This window comes from Bison bison, unplaced genomic scaffold, assembly GCF_000754665.1.
Source record: "Bison bison bison isolate TAMUID 2011002044 unplaced genomic scaffold, Bison_UMD1.0 scf7180017864466, whole genome shotgun sequence".
Lineage (NCBI taxonomy): Eukaryota > Metazoa > Chordata > Mammalia > Artiodactyla > Bovidae > Bison > Bison bison.
Window position 1 is genome coordinate 1,979,553 of NW_011495027.1, and position 12,530 is coordinate 1,992,082.

At 44.0% G+C, this 12,530-nt stretch overlaps 1 protein-coding gene across 1 annotated transcript in view; it reads right to left on the reverse strand.

Annotated features, from left to right (window-relative positions):
* Positions 1-6,965: 6,965 nt before the first annotated feature.
* Positions 6,966-12,530, reverse strand: part of LOC105003256 (uricase) — a 36,683-nt gene continuing 31,118 nt past the window's right edge. Inside the window, exons 6-8 of the mRNA XM_010860301.1 lie at positions 12,076-12,199; positions 9,924-10,007; positions 6,966-7,947 (exon numbers count right to left, since the gene is read on the reverse strand). Coding sequence (XP_010858603.1) covers positions 7,873-7,947; positions 9,924-10,007; positions 12,076-12,199 — 283 coding nt within the window. The 3' untranslated portion in view covers positions 6,966-7,872. The remainder of the gene's footprint in view (positions 7,948-9,923; positions 10,008-12,075; positions 12,200-12,530) is intronic.

Consider the following 12,530-nt stretch of genomic DNA (forward strand, 5'->3'; position numbering starts at 1 on the left):
TGTTAGGTCCATACCATTTCTGTCCTTTATCGAGCCCATCTTTGCATGAAATGTTCCCTTGGTATTTCTAATTTTCTTGAAGAGATCTCCAGTCTTTCCCATTCTGTTGTTTTCCTCTATTTCTTTGCATTGATCGCTGAGGAAGCCTTTCTTATCTCTCCTTGCTATTCTTTGGAACTCTGCATTCAGATGCTTATATCTTTCCTTTTCTCCTTTGCTTTTCACTTTTCTTTTCACAGCTATCTATACGGTCTCCTCAGACAACCATTTGTCTTTTTGCATCTGTTTTTCTTGGGGATGGTCTTGAGCCCTGTCTCCTCTACAGTGTCATGCACCTCTGTCCATAGTTCATCAGGCACTCTTTCTATCAGATCTAGTCTCTTAAATCTATTTCTCACTTCCACTGTATAATCATAAGGGATTTGATTTAGATCATACCTGAATGGTCTAGTGGTTTTCCCCACTTTCTTCAATTTCAGTCTGAGTTTGGCAATAAGGAGTTCATGATATGTGCCACAGTTAGCTCCTGGTCTTGTTTTTGCTGACTGTATAGAGCTTCTCCATCTTTGGCTGCAAAGAATATAATCAGTGTGATTTCGGTGTTGGCCATCTGGTGCTGTCCATGTATAGAGTCTTCTCTTGTGTTGTTGGAATAAGGTGTTTGCTATGACTAGTGTGTTCTCTTGGCAAAACTCTATTAGCCTTTGCCATGCTTCATTCTGTACTCGAAGGCCAAATTTGCCTGTTACTCCAGGTGTTTCTTGACTTCCTACTTTTGCATTCCAGACCCCTATAATGAAAAGGACATCTTTTTAGGGTGTTAGTTCTAAAAGGTCTTGTAGGTCTTCATAGAACCGTTCAGCTTCAGCTTCTTCAGCATTACTTGTCGGGGCATAGACTTGGATTACTGTGATATTGAATGGTTTGCCTTGGAAACGAACAGAGATCATTCTGTCATTTTTGAGATTACATCTAAGTACTGAATTTTGGAATTCTTTGTTGACTATGATGGCTACTCCATTTCTTCTAAGGGATTCCTGCCCACAGTAGTAGATATAATGGTCATCTGAATTAAATTCACCCATTCCAGTCCATCTTAGTTCACTGATTCCTAGAATGTTGATGTTCACTCTTGCCATCTCCTGTTTGACCACTTCCAATTTGCCTTGATTCATGGACCTAACATTCCAGGTTCCTGTGCAATATTGCTCTTTAGAGCATTGGACCTTGCTTCTATCACCCATCCACAACTGGGTATTGTTTTTGCTGTGACTCCATAGCTTCATTGTTTCTGAAGTTATTTCTCCACTATCTTCAGTAGCATATTGGGCACCTACTGACCTGGGGAGTTCATCTTTCAGTGTTTTATCTTTTTGCCTTTTCACACTGTTCTAGGGGTTCTCAAAGCAAGAATACTGAAGTGGTTTTCCATTCCCTCTCCAGTGGACCACATTCTGTCAGACCTCTCCACCATGACCTGTCTGTCGTGGGTGGCCCCACATGGCATGGCTTAGTTTCACTCAGTTAGACAAAGCTGTGGTCCATGTGATAAGATTGGCTAGTTGTCTATGATTGTGGTTTCAGTCTGTCCGCCCTCTGATGCCCTCTCTCAGCACCTACCGTCTTACTTGGGTTTCTCTTACCTTGGACGTGGGGTATCTCTTCATGGCTGCTCCTTACCTTGTATGCGAGGTATCTCCTCTCAGCCGCTCCTGCACCGCACAGCCTGGTGGCTCAGATGGTAAGGCGTCTGCCTACAACGCAGGAGATCCGGGTTCAATCCCTGAGTCGGGAAGATCCCCTAGAGAAGGAAATGGCAACCCACTCCAGTACTCTTGCCTGGAAAATCCCATGTATGGAGGAGCCCCGGTGGGCTACAGTCCATGGGGTTGCAAAGAGTCAGACACAACTGAGCAACTTCACTTATTGGGGATAAGCACATCCAAAACAAAGGTCCTGGAGCCACACCCCTCTATGTCTGACAGATGGCAGGTAGGAAGGACATGGCAACCTTTGTTACTTGGGGGAGAAAGAGGCTATCATCTATAGGGAGTATTGATGTCAGGCTATCTCATCAGTTACCAGGGAAACCAACAGCTGGCGCAGGGGCAAGCATGTAGGCAGTTACTGATTAAGCCCTATGATTCAGAGGATTGGACAATGACGTGAGTGAAGTGGGGACTGGTCAAGCAGGGGATGAACAGAGAACAAGAAAACAGCCATCTTGAATGGCCTAACCATGCACTCCACTCCTCTATACCCTGCATGTCCCTTGCTGTGTTGGTTCACCCCTCTTCTGAGATATCCCTGAAGTGAGGTGTGTAGAGTACACTGCAACCCAGATACCACAAATGCAGTACAGACACCAGCAGCTGAAGAGTATCAAGAGTAAGCCAGGCATTGATGTTGGTTTTCCACACAAGTCCAGAGGGCAACAAGAGCATCTCACTGTCGACCCAGCAATCAGACTCATTTTACAGTGTGGCCATCACTGCGCACAGATTCCCTCTGGTCAGACTAGGGGTGAAGTGTGAGATGTTTAACAAACACAATAAAGGGAAGATCATGACCATTAAGCAGACTACAAGCAGTAACAGCTTTCTAGGTCATACCATCCCTGCCTATGGGCTTTGTCCTGGCCAGCAGCACCATCCCGCCTGTCCACCCTCAGTGCCCACAGCCAGTGCCAAATCCAGGAGAGGTGGCGAAACAACAGACCACAGGGTTAGTATTGGGTTGGACTAAAATATTTCAGGTTTTTCCATAACATCTTACAGAAAAACCCAAATGAACTCTTTGGCCAACCCAATACAATGGTGCTTGTCTCCAGTAGAGGCCCAGATTAGTCCTTAGGAGTCTTAAGTAGGGCCAGGTAGAAGACAAATGAAACCTGTATGTCCTTTTTTAATCCTGTTCCCCATGGTGCAGCAAAACCAAAGCACTGGGGACTCACCTGCCAGTCCCACAGCCTTTCTACAGTATGTTACCCTCAGCATAGACCCTGTGGCCAGGGTAGTCCTGACCCATAGTTGGCAGTGGTCCTATGGTGGTCAGCAGTTGAACTCAAATGGTGTGGGCTGGTTGCCTCTGGGTTAACATGGCGCAGGCACTGAGACAATTGTTCCTGGGTGTGTCCATGTGTTGGGAACCTCAACTATTGTTGAAGTAGCCCCTTTATTCTTCCCATTGGTTTGGCAGCAGTGGGGTGGTGAGGCAGGTGGAAACACCAGTATATGACTTTTCATCAGCCCAGCCCATGAATGAACTTCATGGCTGGCAAAGTGGGATCCTTGCTCACCATCAGTACCAAGGGGTGCCCTGTGCACAGCAGTCTCGACCCTCAAAAGTCATTCTTCTTGTGGCCTGATGACTCAGGTATGCCTGCTGTAATGTCTTCCACCTGTTGTAAGGCACTGTAGGCCACATATCATTGCTGTTCCATCACACTGCATCCTTCAGAGCTGGGGCCAGGAGCCCAAGGGCGCTCTATTATTTTGTCATTGCCACAGGCCCCAAATAAACCCTTCAAGGTAACTGGCCACATCCAATTCTCAAACCTGTCCCTGAGTTAATATCCCTAAAACCTGTGTCAATGGCTTATTTTTTAAGGATGGTAGGTTGGGAGTATGCTTATTTTACCTGACCAGGTAACACCCAAGTGTTTGATAGATAATCCAAGTCCTGGCATCTGTATTCACCGCCACCCCATGCAGTCAGATAAGCCATGAGCACAGGGTTATTTTTTAACTGGAAAGAGACTGAAGTTTATGGAGTATCATCAATATAATGGAAGAGGAAGACAGGTCTCATGGTGGTCAAGTGCCACAGGCCCACATGCTAGTCACCGCAGGGTTACCTGCACAATTTTTCACTCCCTGTCCTTATTTCCTGGTATCACAGCACTCATGGGAGTTTCCTTGGCCTCTTGGCTGGCTTGCCAATTGTTGGGCTGCACCCACAGGCCTGCAAGCCTTGTAGTTGCCCAGGCTCAAGACCGAAGATAGAGCCCAGAGAGTGTCAGAGACATCAATGGTTTGATGTCTCACACATACAAAACAAAGGATCCTGGAGCAACATTCCACCAAGTCTGGCAAATAACAGGCAGGACATGGCTGCAGTCTTCACTATTTAGGGAAGGAGGCTACACTTTATAGGGGGGATTGACATCAAGTTGGCTCATCAGTTACCAGGGAAACCAGCAGCTGGGGCAGGGGACAAGCACATAGGCAGTTACTGATTAAGCCCTCTGATTCAGAGGACTGGATAGTCATGTGAGTTAAGCAGTCACATGGTTGAGCAGAAGCTGCACAGAGAACAAGAGAATAGCCATCTTGAATGGCTTGACCACACAAAACAGGAAATTGTTCCTTGAAATTTTCACAGACTACAGACTTTTCCTGCCACACACCTGGGATATAACCTCCAATAGTTCTTTTGCAATTCATTACAATAAATGCATATATGTATAAAGTAAACTACGATTTCTAAGAATTCTGCTCTTCTCTGAAACAAATATAGTGTTTCTAAGATTTATATGACCATTGAGTAAAATGGGACTAATTAAGCTTTTTTTCTTTTCTTTTCTTTCTTTTTAGGAAAAATCATGTTAGAATCTAAATTCCTCTTTGCACAGAATTATCAAATCAGCAGAGGAATAAAATGTACTAGCCATTTGTCCATGCAAGTTACATGATGTAAAAGCACATTTTGTAACAAGAGTAATCAATACATCACAAAACTTTCTATATCACAGTACTTCATCCTTCTTATCTCATGTTCTTCATTAAGCAGCAGCAGCTTGAGAATGACCTGCAGTACCTTCTAGAGTTTGCTGCTCTCAGACCTCCCATCTCTCATCTCACCCACAAAGTTCAATGATAACTTTCCATGTAGGTCTAAAAACAAATGAAAAGAAGGCAGAATTTTTCATTTAACAAACACATACAGGAATTTATGTGTCAGGTGTGAAAACTACCACATGTTCAGTCACTCAGACATGTCCGACTGCGGTCTCATAGACTGTAGCTCGACAGGTTCCTTTGTCCATGAAATTTTCCAGGCAAGAATACTGGAGTGGGTTGCCATTTCCTCCTCCAGTGGATCTTCCCGACTCAGGAATCAAACTCTTGTCTCTTGCATCTCCTGCTTTGGCAGGTGGACTCTACCACTACCTCAGAAGCCCCCTTACTACCATAGTTCTTTACAGACATTAATTCATTTAATCCTCAAAAAAACCTATGAGGTAGGTTCTATATGTTCATCTCCATTTTACAGATGAGGAAACTTGACACAGAGCTAGTAAGAGACGGAGTCAGGATTTAAACGAGATTCTGCAATCAAACATGGCACCTTAAGTAATAGTATTATAAAAGTGAATGCAGAATTGTCAAATAATACTAAGTACACATGGGTATGTATTTATAAAAAGGGAGACAAACAATTTAAATAAATGGAGATCTTTAATCATTGTTGTTCAGTTGCTCAGTCATGTCCACCTCTTTGCGACCCCATGGACTGCAGCACACTAGGCTTCCCTGTCCTTCACCATTTCCTGGAGATTGCTCAAACTCATGTCCATTGAGTCGGTGATGCCATCCAACCATCTCATTCTCTATCATCCCCTTCTCCTCCTGCCTTCAATCTTTCCCAGCATCCAGGTCTTTTCCAATGAGTCAGCTCTTCTCATCAGGTGATTAAAGTATTGTAGCTTCAGCTTCAGCATCAGTTTTTCCAATGAATATTCAGGGTTGATTTCTTTAAGGATTGACTTGTTTGAACTTGCTGTCCAAGGAACTCTCAAGAGTCTTCTCTAGCACCACAGTCTGACGGCATCAATTCTTCAGCACAGCTTTCTTTATGGTCCAGCTCTCACATCCATACATGACTACTGGAAAAACCATAGCTTTGACTAGACGGACCTTTGTTGGCAAAGTAATGTCTCTGCTTTTTAATATGCTGTCTAGTTTTGTCATAGGAGAAGGCAATGGCACCCCATTCCAGTACACTTGCCTGGAAAATCCCATGGGCGGAGGAGCCTGGTAGGCTCCAGTCCATGGGGTCGCTAAGAGTCAGGCACGACTGAGCGACTTCATTTTCACTTTTCACTTTCATGCATTGGAGAAGGAAATGGCAACCCACTCCAGTACTCTTGCCTGTAAGATCCCATGGGCAGAGGAGCTTGGTAGGCTGCAGTCCATGTCGGACACGACTGAGCGACTTCACTTTCACTTTTCACTTTCATGCACTGGAGAAGGAAATGGCAACCCACTCCAGTGTTCTTGCCTGGAGAATCCCAGGGACGGGGGAGCCTGGTGGGCTGCCATCTATGGGGTCGAGCAGAGTCGGACTCAACTGAAGCGACTTAGCAGCAGCAGCAGTTTTGTCATAGCTTTTCTTCTAAGGAGCAAGCATCTTTTAATTTCATGGCTGCAGTCACCATCCACAGTGATTTTAGAGCCCAAGAAAATAAAGGCTGTCACTGTTTCCATTGTTTCCCCATCTGTTTGCCATGAAGTGATGGGAGTAGATGCCATGATCTTAGTTTTCTAAATGTTGAGTTTTAAGTCAGCTTTTTCACTCTCCTCTTTCACCTTCATCAAAAGGCTCTTCAATTCCTTTTCACTTTTTGCCATTAGGGTGGTGTCATCTGCATATCTGAGTTTATTGATATTTCTCCTGGCAATCTTTATTCCAGCTTGTGCTTCATCCAGCCTGGTATTTCGTATGATGCATGTAAGTTAAATAAGCAGGGTGATAATATACCTGCATTTCATATGATATACTCTGCCTGTAAGTTAAATAAGCAGGATGACAATTTTTTAATGGAGGAAGGTTATCTAGGATGCTCATGTAAACAACTTTTAGTCATGGGTTTCTAAAATTCCAGTTTATGGAGTTTTATGGTATATGTACAACAGTAGTGTTAGTTTACTGATGTAAAGATTACCACCATTCAAATATGCATATATCTTTAAATCATCAATTATATTTATTTCTCTGATTATAAAAGTAATAAATGTTCATATCTGGAAGATTCAGAAAATCATAAGACAAAATACGAAAATCATTCATAATCCCACCATCTAGAATCATCACCGCTGATTTATTCATACATATAGTCTTTAGTCTTCTTTCTATATGTATATTCAACCACCTGGGTAATGACTTACCATTTATTAATGTGACTCTTTGTGCCAAAGTGATGCATTATTCAAAGAAAAACAATTTACACTTTTTTTCAATGTCTCAATGTGTACTAAACATTCTTTAAGGACTGTAAAAGTCATAAAACAAATACATTAAAATTTCAAAAGTACTTTTAGAGTAGAAATAAACTCCCAATAATACATATGCTAGAGCATATTTAAGAACTCAAGTATTCAGTCTAATTGAAGTCACAATGGTGATACTTTTCAAAATATTACTTAATCATTATATTTTCTGCATTGCCAAGGAGCAAGTTTTAGCATCAGTAGGATGAAAGCAATGCTGGCTTCTTAAATTTGTTCACAAGATTAACTGTTATCACACCTCCATTGATTCATGATTATCTTCCTATTGAATGTATTCTAAAGCTCCTCTAAGATAGGAAGGCCCAAGACCACTAAAATGAAATACTGATTTATGACTATTCTAATACTACTCAGCATTTGTGAAGTAAACTGTATCCACAAAGCATGTTTTTAATTACTAATCCAAAAACACTTTGCTGAGCTAGGTATAGAAGAATTCTTTCATATAGGAGGAAAATGAACACTATAAATCAACATACTAGGTTGAAAATTTGCATGGCTATGCACTACGATTTCCAGCATCACAAGTGGCTTAAGGAATGCCTCAATGGAGCATGGACTCCCACTGGTGGCCACAATGTCACAGCCTTGAAGTCAGCTTCCTCTTGACTGTACCAGTAATTCTGCCATATGGATTGTCTAATGGTAACAAGACCTGTAGAAAAACCACAGGGCAACTTCAGAGACACTGAAGACAGATGAGGTAATTTTCCAGAAAATTAAAGAGTTTTTCAAAAATGTTTAATTATCAGGATATAAATGTTTCTCAGATGCATTACATATCCCTGCTTTTTAAACAGAGTGTAGTGAACACAATTTGGCCTTTGCTTGATGACTCTCTTTGAACATCAATCATTGTCCAATGCTATAATACTGTCATGCCCTCAGGAACATTTGAGGTCCTCAGGACTCTTAGCCTGATACTAACTGGCTCCAGACAGCTCTGCATTTGCAGTTCTTCTGTCCTCCACTCTATCATTAGTCACTTCTCTGCTGTCTTCTTTGTGTCCCCACTCCCTGCTTCTCATATGTTGCCCTCACTTTGTAGGCACTTGCTGAGTAAGGGCCCAAGAGTGACCAGCCATCCTCAAGGTGCAAACACAGACATAGGGACAGTTTGTTCACCCCCTTGGGTGCCTTTACACAGAGCCTGACCCAAAGGATCTAAGGCCTTCCTGCCTGCAGGTCTCCAGGGGAAGTTTTGAGTCTGACTTCTTAGAGCAAAAGACACAGTGGCCTCGGTCTACCAGAACACCATCGAGCTAGGATCACTGCAGGCCTAGGCTAGGATCACTGCAGGGGTATCAGGAGCCTTGGGAGACCCTCTTCCTTAGGTTGGGGTTCCTGAGCTAAGCACTGCTCTAGCCATGAGCCTGAGCCTTTCTCTGTTTGGGGCCCATTGGTTTCATCTTTGCTGAACATGTCCCTTTTCTTCCCTTTAGAAAGTAAGCTGTCAAAAAAGTCTTTACATCCAAATTAACAGTGGCATTCTGGGAATCTACATCCTCTCCATCCTCTGAAGTAAACAATGCTGCCTCTCCTTCCAGTTGAATGAACAGTGACTGTCCTCCTCTGCAACTCGGGGCCCTATTTCAGCCATACCAGGTACCTCAGCATGACCTTACTTACCCAGCGCTGCTCCCCAGCCTCCCTCACAGCTGTCGTAGTACAGAGCGTGATGAAGCATAACGTACAGAACAGAAACAGGGTACCTGGCCAGACGGCTGTGACTGATAAGGCTCCTGGGGCAGCAGACCCAGAAGGTAGGACCTTCTGGACACCCTTCACTGACCTTTTTCCGTCAAAAGAGATGATTCTCTGGCTGCGCAGCCATGGTAATAGAGGGTCCCTTCCTATCTCACTTCCCCAACAACACTAGAAGCAGCCAACAGAATGGTGTTTTTTTTAGCACACTGGAAGCCCATGGGAAGATGGATCAGAGAAGTCCTGCCAGTATGAGAGTGATCCAAGTAGGGAGGGACAGTTCTGATCTCCCAGGACTGAGCACAGCAAGCTTATCTGTTGGGACTTCAGGCTGGTTAATGAGACACACTAACTTGGCTGAACCTTCTACCATGGCTAAAAGCAAGTCATGGTTAAGTGTTTTTTCTAAGGCCGGGTTTCCTTTTGAAAACTGAACTTCCTCGTCTTGCCTGCTGTAATTGCAGTTAGAAACACAAATATCTTTCATTTTGTGTGTGTTTATTGCATGCTATTCAAACTGACTATCTAAAAGTTAGGGATGATAGAAGAAAATAAAAATATAATCTTCTTCCTTTCTTCTTATCGCCTTGTGATGGAAAAATAATGAAGCTGTGACCTTCTGTGGCACCTTTTGGAGAAGTGGATTTCAGGGCTGTTTCCTTGGGCATACTCTGTTCTTTCTTTGTCTTTTACTCTATGCAACTTTCAAGCCTCCTCTATAAGCTTTCATCCACTTCTAGGGCATTCCAGCCTCAGATATTGAAAGGCCAGCGTCTAAGTGGGCTCTAAACAGTTGCAACTATAAATATCCCAACAGCAACAGCTATTAAAAGTTGTGGCAGTTGTACCACCCCAAGTTTACAAAGAGGGTTAAAAAGTGGGCAAGGCAGGGGAAATGTGCTTTAAATATTTTAAAAGTTCTCTTACCTCTTCCTTGTTGATCAGTCCCATTTTGGACATGTCTATGTTAAAGTAGTGAATGTTCGGCAGACTGATTTCCATATCTTCTATCTGGAATCCACAATAATACGTATCACGTTGGAAAACTGGGAATCTGTCTCTATCACTACTCACCCCCAACCTCCAACTAGTTCATTACTCAGATTCCACCTCTGTCTCCGGGGCACCCTCTGGTGTTCCTCTACTGCTCGATGCTGTTCTCTCTCGCTAGTGCTATTATTAAATGATGGACTCGTTCCTCCCTCTGTGTATGAAATCCATTTCTCAGAAAAGTAAAATCTCCTGGGGTCAGACACCTGGGAGATATTCAGCATCCAGCTGGCCTCCAGATGTCGGCCCGTCAACCTCCTCAGTTCCCGCTCAGTCAACACCCTCCTCTCCAGGCCTGTCCTCAACATTTGCAGGCCCTGGAGGGAGCATCTGGAGGTCCCCACACCAGATATTTTGCACTTCCTAGGTGGCGCTAGTGGTAAAGAACCCACAAGCCAATGCAGGAGATGCAGGGGACATGGGTTCAATCCCTGTTGGGAAGATCCCTTGGAGGAGGAAATGACAACACACTCCAGTATTCTTGCCTGGAGAATCCCATGGATAGAGGATCCTGGTGGGCTATGGTCCGTAAGGTTGTAAAGAGTTGGACACAACTGAAGTGACTTAGCACACACTCATACCACGTTTAAAGATTTAAAGTTATGAATCAAGCTAATATACAGAGATAGAAGTATGTTCTATCTCTGTAACTTAACAGATCATCCTTCACAACTATCTGGAAGGCCAGGACCAAATTTTAAATCTTCTGACTCCTTGCAGCATTGGGCCAGGACCTGGTAGCATGAGAAGAGCCAGCCCCTAACACCTGGCCCACCCTATCCTCTCTCTTGGACTCATGTGGGTGGATATTCCAGCTTGCATGTGAAGTTGCCTGACGGCAAACATCCCAGAGAATAGTCTAGAAGGGGAAGCATGGGCTCCTGAAGTGTTCACTCCCTTGAAGTGCCTCTTCTAGTAGAGAGAAGCATAGCTAGAAGATGGCCTGAGGGGGCCTCAGGGCCATGGTGGGCGTCCCTCTTGCCCAGATCTAAGGATAGCACTATCCTCTCCATCCCATCATGGCCATGGTTCATGACCTCCTTTCCAGCTTTCTGCAACAACCTCCCAATAGGTCTCCTTGTCTATGGCCCATCATCCTTTTAATCTATCACACATCTTTCAGAGCGGTCTTTCTAGAGTGCAAAGCTGGTAGCATGGCACCTTGCTTAGACCCCTTGGTGGCTCCTAAGACTTTTTCAGGATGAAATATAGACTCTACAAAGACCACAAAGCCCTCCAGACCTGCTTCCCACCTCATCTCTAGGCACATGGAAGGGCTTTCACTCCTGGAGCTCCACGTGTGGCAGACCTTCAACAATAAATGCCTGTTCCATGCTGCCTCCCATTGTCCATACCTACCCCTCCCTCACCCCTGAGTATGAACCCAGAAAACCCCTACTTGTCCCTTAAAGCTCAACTCAAATACCTCTCCTTCCAGAGAGCCTGACAGGCACTTCCCATATACTTGAGTTAGGTGCCATCTTCTGAATTTCCATAACTTTCTATTGTTTATTTAATTGTTAGCTTACTTATTTTCTTCTTTCACTGAATGATGAACTCATTGAAGGTAGAGTCTATGGGACTCCATGTCTAATTTATCCCTGATTTTCTCATGTGCTGATAGAGACATAGTAACATTCAATAATATCAAATGGACGGATGGATGCAATCTCTCTGCTTCTATCCTTCATTCTCTGGCTCTCCTGAAACATAGACCCTTGGGATAATTACCCCTCCTTCAGGCCATTCGAGTGTCCTAAATATGAGACTCAAATTGTAGCAGATTGAAGAGACTCAGAATCTTCAAGAAAACTAAAGAACTACAGCAGTGGCCTGTGTTTTCAGGTTGCACAGATTTTTCCACTTTTTTTCTCTTTTCTCACTTGCTATAACAAGCTTTTGAGCAACAACAGATGTCATTTTTCATGTGTCTTCCACTTTCTTATTTTAACTCTCAGCTCTTTCTCAGAGCTAACAGGAGACACAGAAAGTTCTCTCAGTCTTCAGAATGGCAAGCGACAAAATGTACCTCAGGAAGCTGGCTCAGGGAGAGCACCTGGATGTCATAGAGGGTCTTCTGGACTGAGGGCGAGTACTCGCCTTTGTCATAGGGTCCAGCAAACTTCTTCAGGACAATGCCCCTGACAGCCTCCCTAGAACACAGAAAGGAGAACTGAGAGCTCCCACAGGGTGGTCTTTGGGAATTCACTGCGAAACTAAGATGTGGAGACCTCTCTGTCCCCTCCTCCCAAAACAATTTTATTGCTGGCTTCAGAGAGGATTATAGGGACTTCCCAGGTGGGGCTAGTGGTAAAGAATGTGCCTGCCAATGCAAGAGACCTAAGAAATGCGGGTTCAATCCCTGGGTTGGGAAGATCCTCTGGAGGAAGGCATGGCAACCCAGTCCAGTATTCTCACTTAGAGAATCCCATGGAGAGAGGAGCCGGGTGGACTACAGTCCACTGGAGCGCAAAAAGTCAAACA